The sequence below is a fragment of the Pseudophryne corroboree genome, chromosome 9, assembly GCF_028390025.1.
Source record: "Pseudophryne corroboree isolate aPseCor3 chromosome 9, aPseCor3.hap2, whole genome shotgun sequence".
In the NCBI taxonomy this organism is placed as follows: Eukaryota; Metazoa; Chordata; class Amphibia; order Anura; family Myobatrachidae; genus Pseudophryne; species Pseudophryne corroboree.
In genome coordinates this window covers 96064518-96070802 of record NC_086452.1, presented here as the reverse complement: position 1 = coordinate 96070802, position 6285 = coordinate 96064518, and the positions used below count along the sequence as shown (strand labels likewise).

The window sequence follows — 6285 nt, the reverse complement described above, 5'->3', positions numbered from 1 at the left end:
CCCACAGGAACTAATTCGATTCTGCCTATAATTTTCTAGGATGCAATAGGGAAATGATCGCTAGAATCTGATTGGTTGCTATGGCCAACACTACTACTTGTCATTTTAGAAACTTTAGTAAATTTACCAGCAATACTGTTTTCTGAAGGCGGTGAGGAAGAAATAAACAGTACAAGGGAAAGCACATTTTTAATGCAAATCAATGGAGGAAATTCCAAATATATGAAGAAAGTCTTACTCTGAGAATGCAGAAAGTGATGCATTAACACAGGGCACCAACAGTCCTGCTGATGGGTTGGTATCGGGAGATAGTCGGTCGGGATCCCGGAGGTCACCATACCGATCCCGGTCCCCAGATTGCTGGTGGGGGTCTGTAAGCACAAGGAAGCCCCTTGAGGGATCCCTGCGCTCGCCACTGTCGTGGACACCCGCGAGTGGCAATAGTCCCTGTAAGTCAGCATGCCAACTGTCAGGCTGGGCCGAGATCGGGATTCCAGCGTCGGTGTACGACCGGCGGGATCTCGACCGCCGGTCACAAAACTACCAGTAAATCCTTTTCTCATAGTCCGTAGAAGATAGTGGGGTCCACATTAGTACCATGGGGTATAGACGGGTCCACTAGGAGCCTTGGGCACTTTAAGAAATCAATAGTGTGCACTGGCTCCCCCCCTCTATGCCCCTCCTAGCAGACTCTGTGCCCGAGGAGACGGACATACAGTGAGAGAAGGTTGGGTAAGGATAGTGGTGAGATTCCGAAACAGCAGACACAACAAGAGGAAAGCCATGCTAACCGAACATGAAACAGGAACAGCAACAGCTGAACCAACAGTACTTAATCAAGTAACAGTGCAGAAATGAAGCACCGGGCGGACACCTAGTGTCCTCTACGAACTACGAGAAATGATTTACCGGTGGGTAATTAAAATCCTATTTTCTCTTACGTCCTAGGGGATACTGGGGTCCACATTAGTACCATGGGGATGTACCAAAGCTCCCAAACCAGGTAGAAGAGTGCTGAGGGTCCTGCAGAACTGATTGACCAAACTGAAGGTCCTCAGACGCCAAAGTATCGAACTTGTAGAACTTAGCAAACGTGTTTGAACCAGACCAAGTAGCTGCTCGGCAGAGCTGTAAGGCCGAGACACCCGGGCAGCCGCCCAGGAAGAACCCCGTAGAGTGGGCATGTACAGATCTAGGAACCGGCAAACCTTCATTAGGGTAAGCATGCTGGATATTAAGCTTGATCCAGCGAGCAATAGACTGCTTGGAAGCAGGACACCCAATTTTATTGGGATCACAGAGTACAAACAGCAAAGCTGATTTTCTGTGACGAGCTGTCCGTTTTACATAGATTTTCAAAGCCCGCACAACGGGGAGTAATTCCAAGTTGATTGCAGCAGGAATTTTGTTAGCAGTTGGGCAAAACCATGTATATCTGCCTCCCCTGCAGTGCACATGGTTTTGCCGAACTGCTAACAAAATTCCTGCTGCGATCAACTTGAAATTACCCCCAACATCCAGGGACTTTGAAGTGGAAGAGGTGTCAGTAAGCACCAGAACCACAATAGGCTGGTTGATATGAAAAGCAAACACCACCTTTGGAAGAAATTGCTGACGAGTTCTGAGTTCAGCTCTATCTCCATGAAAAATCAAATAGGGGCTCTTGTGAGACAACGCCCCGAATTCCAACACACGTCTTGCCGAGGCCAAGGCCAGCAATGTAACGGTCTACCACGTAAGAAACATTACATCAACCTCCTGTAAAGGCTCAAACAATTCAGATTGTAAAAACTGCAACACCACGTTGAGATCCCAAGGTACCGTGGGAGGCACAAAGTGCGCTGGATGTGCAGAACCCCTTTCACGAATGTCTGAACCTCAGGTAGGGACGCCTACTGTCTTTGGAAGAAAATGGACAAGGCCGAGATCTGTACCTTTAAGGAACCCAGGCGTAGGCCCACATCCACTCCTGACTGCAGAAAAAGCAGAAAACGACCCAGCTTGAAATTCCACCGTAGGGAATTTCCTGTTTTCACACCAAGACACATACGTCCCCCAAATCCGGTGGTAATGTTTAGACGTTACCCCTTTTCTGGCTTGGATCAGGGTAGGAATTACCCTGTCCGGAATGCCTTTCAGAGCTAAAATTTGACGCTCAACCGCCATGCCGTCTAACGTAGCCGCGTTGATAGACGAACGGCCCCTGTTGCAGAAGATCCTCTCGAAGATTTAGAGGCCACGGATCTTCCTGATGAAGGGGGACAACCCCGAAACGTTGATGATGTGATGATACATTAAAGCCTGGTTGCTTTATTTTGCACGAGTTACTACGTCTCTGAGTGCCGCTTCCTGTTTATTGCTATATAGATATAGATATAGATAGATAGATAGATAGATAGATAGAGAGAGAGATACACACAAACATACAATACATACACACAAACAAACAAACAAACAAACAAACATATCTACATTATTTGTAAGCAAGATATTAAAAAAATGCTTTATTACAGCTTGAAGTTGTTTATATATTTACTCTTTGATGGCTTAACTAGTTGTAACATTAATACCAGTCTTCATATTGAAATTATTTTTATTACACTGTAAACACTATAACAAGATCATACTTTAGATGTAACAATGTTCTATAGCAATATAAATTACATAAACACAAACATACACAATAAAAGTGAACAAATTGTTAGTGTGAGGAGAGGAACGATCAGGCTCAGTTTACACTGTACAGAGCCAGACAGAGATCTCCAGTACATTACTATAGGAAGGCTGACACTGCGGGCAGAACACAACAACTGCACGCAAGGAGTAATCCAGCTTCCAGAAACTCGGTTACTGCTTATTATTACGCTGTAATGCGACACAAGGGAGTGGACGGGATTCGAACCTAGGACTCCAGCAAACCACTAGTTATTACAGCCACAGTGCTCTTAACCCCTGCGCCACCACATTCACAGGCAGAAAGCACAAAGACCTGCATACATACCCCAGGAGTTCTTTTGAATAGAGTAGGAGTTTCAACATCAACAAACCCTGAAACAAAGAAGAAGAAGAAGAAGAAGCTGAGTGTCTGACCTCCAATAACCTCATCATCATGTTCTACAGCACAGTCTTTACAAAAGGTATCTGCACTCTCCATTTACAGACAATGGGGGTCATTCCGAGTTGTTCGCTCGCAAGCTGCTTTTAGCAGCTTTGCACACGCTAAGCCGCCGCCTACTGGGAGTGAATCTTAGCTTATCAAAATTGCGAACGAAAGATTAGCAGAATTGCGAATAGACACTTCATAGCAGTTTCTGAGTAGCTCCACACTTACTCGGCATCTGCGATCAGTTCAGTGCTTGTCGTTCCTGGTTTGACGTCACAAACACACCCAGCGTTCGCCCAGACACTCCTCCGTTTCTCCAGCCACTCCCGCGTTTTTCCCAGAAACGGTAGCGTTTTTTCGTACACACCCATAAAACGGCCTGTTTCCGCCCAGAAACACCCACTTCCTGTCAATCACATTACGATCACCAGAACGAAGAAAAAACCTTGTAATGCCGTGAGTAAAATACCTAACTGCATAGCAAATTTACTTTGCGCAGTCGCACTGCGGGCATTGCACATGCGCATTAGCGACTAATCGCTCCATTGCGAGAAAAAAATACAGAGCGAACAACTCGGAATGACCCCCAATACACGCTGTGGAGACTGGAGGAATGCGGATCACACTTATCACCCGTGATCTAGAGCAACTGTCATTTTCTGCCTGCAATAAGACATTCTGCTGTAAGCATGACATAAGCCTTATCCGCAGCACACAGCAACCCTTAGACCGTTATATCTCATACACGAAGACAACCTGGACAGTATAGATAGATGTTTGGCCAATTTTATATCTAGATAGGCATGTGTGACAACAAAAATTACACCCGCTGAGAAGGATATAAAGAGCAATAAATATATAACACAATAGATATCAAATTGGATTGAGAAATACTGAAAGATCTCTCTTGTTGGAGCACTCACCCCACTATTATATAAAGCGGATTCAGTATGATATACCGGCTGTCTGGATTCTGGCAGTCAGGACACCAATGCCGGTATCCTGACAGCCAGTATACTGGCGGCGAGCACAGCGTGTGCGCTCACCACGCACCGGGCCCTGTGGTGACCTTCGGTCACCACAGGGTTATATTCCTCCTCATGTGGTGGCGTGGACCACCACCCGAGTGGGGATTCCGGGCAGCGGACGGTATTCCAACCGCTGGTATTTCACTGGGTGTTGGGATTCCGGCGTCTGTATCCTGACCGCCAGGATCCCGGTGGCCGGCAACTTGATTGCCTCCCGTATTAAACATAACATTTATTGAGAAGTGTTAAAATGTGACAGTGTTCTAGACTCACAAAGGGGATTATTCAATTACAGTTGTATCTCCGACACTTCAGTATTCATTAGCGTTTCCCCTCCCATACAGACTATTCTCTTATTGGCAGTCCTTTCTACATATATACGGAGAGCCCGTACCACATCCAAAGACCGCTCTTTGGAGGACAAACCAGGAGAGATAAAGGTCGGAACCACAATCTCTTGGTTAAGGTGGAAAGACGACCCCACCTTAGGTAGATAACATGGGCGAGTTCTAAGAACTGCACGGTCACGGTGAAAAATCAGAAAGGGTGGACAACAGGACAAAGCGCCTAAGTCTGAAACCCTCCTAGCAGAGGCAATAGCCAACAGAAAAATGACCTTAAGCGTAAGGCATTTAAGGTCCTCAGACTCAAGAGGTTCAAACGGAGACTCTTGAAGGGCATTAAGAACAGACAGACAGATCCCATAGAGCCACAGGAGGGACATAGGGATGCGGAATCCGCAGTACGCCCTGAGTGAATGTATGAACGTCAGGAATAGAGACAAGGCTGAAACCACACCGACAAGGAAGAAATGTGAACCTTAAAGGAGGCCAGGCAAAGTCCTAAATCCAGGCCTTGTTGCAAAAAAGCCAGAATTCTGGAAGTACTAAACTTGTAAAGCCGGTTTGCGGGCCTTCAACATAGTTTGAATAACCGCCTCAGAAAACCCTTTGGCCCTCAGGAGTGAAGCTTCAAGAGCCACGCCGTCAAAGCCAGTCTTGCCAGGTCCTGGTAGACACAGGGGCCCTGAACGAGGAGGTCTGGGCGCTGAGGAAGTAGAAGAGGATGCTTGATCGAGAGACCCTGCTGGTCTGACAACCAATGCTGTCTGGGCCACGCTGGAGCGATCAGAAGTAGGACTCCTCCTTCTTGCTTGAACTTCCTTATTACCCTGGGCAGGAGTGACACTGGAGGGAACACATATGGCAGCCGAAAGTTGCATGGAATTGCCAGTGCGTCCACGAACGCTGCTTGAGGATCCCTCGTCTTTGCTCTGGAAGACCGGAACCATGTGATTATGTCGAGACGCCATCAGGTCTACATCTGGTAGACCCCACTTGTCCACAAGGAGGTGGAAGACCTCTGGATGAAGACTCCACTCTCCGGCGTGTACGTCCTGACAACTGAGGAAGTCCGCTTCCCAGTTGAGGACCCACGGAATGAATACTGCCGATATTGCGTTCCACCCATTGAAGTATTTTTGACACTTCCATCATTGCCATGCAGCTTCGAGTGCCGCCTTGATGGTTTATGTACGCCACCGTGGTGGCGTTGTCCGATTAGTACAGAACAGGCCTGTTCTGTACTAAAGGCAGGGCTAGAGTCAACGCATTGAACACTGCCCGCAATTCCAGAATGTTTAATCGGGAGGAGAGATTCCTCCCTGGTCCACCGACCCTGGAGACAGTGTTGCTCCAACACCGCGCCCCAACCCCACAGACTGGCATCCGTCATTAGGAGGACCCAGTTGGAGATCCAGAAGGGACGACCCCTGCTCAATTGTTGTACCAGCTCAGTGACAGACTAACCTCTGGAGTCAAGGAGATCATTTGAGACCTGATCCGATGAGGCAGGCCATCCCACTTGGAAAGGATTAACCTCTGAAGAGGGCGGGAATGAAATTGAGCGTACTCTACCATGTCGAAAGCCGACACCATGAGGCCTAGTACTTGCATCGCCAAGTGTATCTACACTCTTTGGTGAGGTGAGAGAGGAAGCATCTGATTCTGTCCTGAAGTTTCAGAACCTTCTCTGGAGACAAGAACAAATGTTGGTTGTGTGTGTCCAGTAATGCCCCCAAGTGCACCATGCTCTGATCAGGGACCAGTGAGGATTTCTTCCAGTTGATGAGCCACTCGTGGGCTTGTAGGAATT

General features: G+C 47.5%; 1 protein-coding gene and 1 non-coding gene across 7 annotated transcripts in view; both read right to left on the bottom strand.

The window, feature by feature from the left end:
• Positions 1–6285, bottom strand: part of DARS2 (aspartyl-tRNA synthetase 2, mitochondrial) — a 204192-nt gene that overhangs the window by 150663 nt on the left and 47244 nt on the right. For all 6 annotated transcript variants that reach the window (XM_063939673.1, XM_063939677.1, XM_063939676.1 and 3 more), the window contains one exon: positions 3002–3048. In XM_063939673.1, the coding sequence (XP_063795743.1) occupies positions 3002–3048 (47 nt within the window). The remainder of the gene's footprint in view (positions 1–3001; positions 3049–6285) is intronic.
• Positions 2704–2840, bottom strand: LOC134959597 (small Cajal body-specific RNA 3). Its single transcript, XR_010187605.1, has one exon. It is a non-coding gene; the product is annotated as a small Cajal body-specific RNA 3 (non-coding RNA).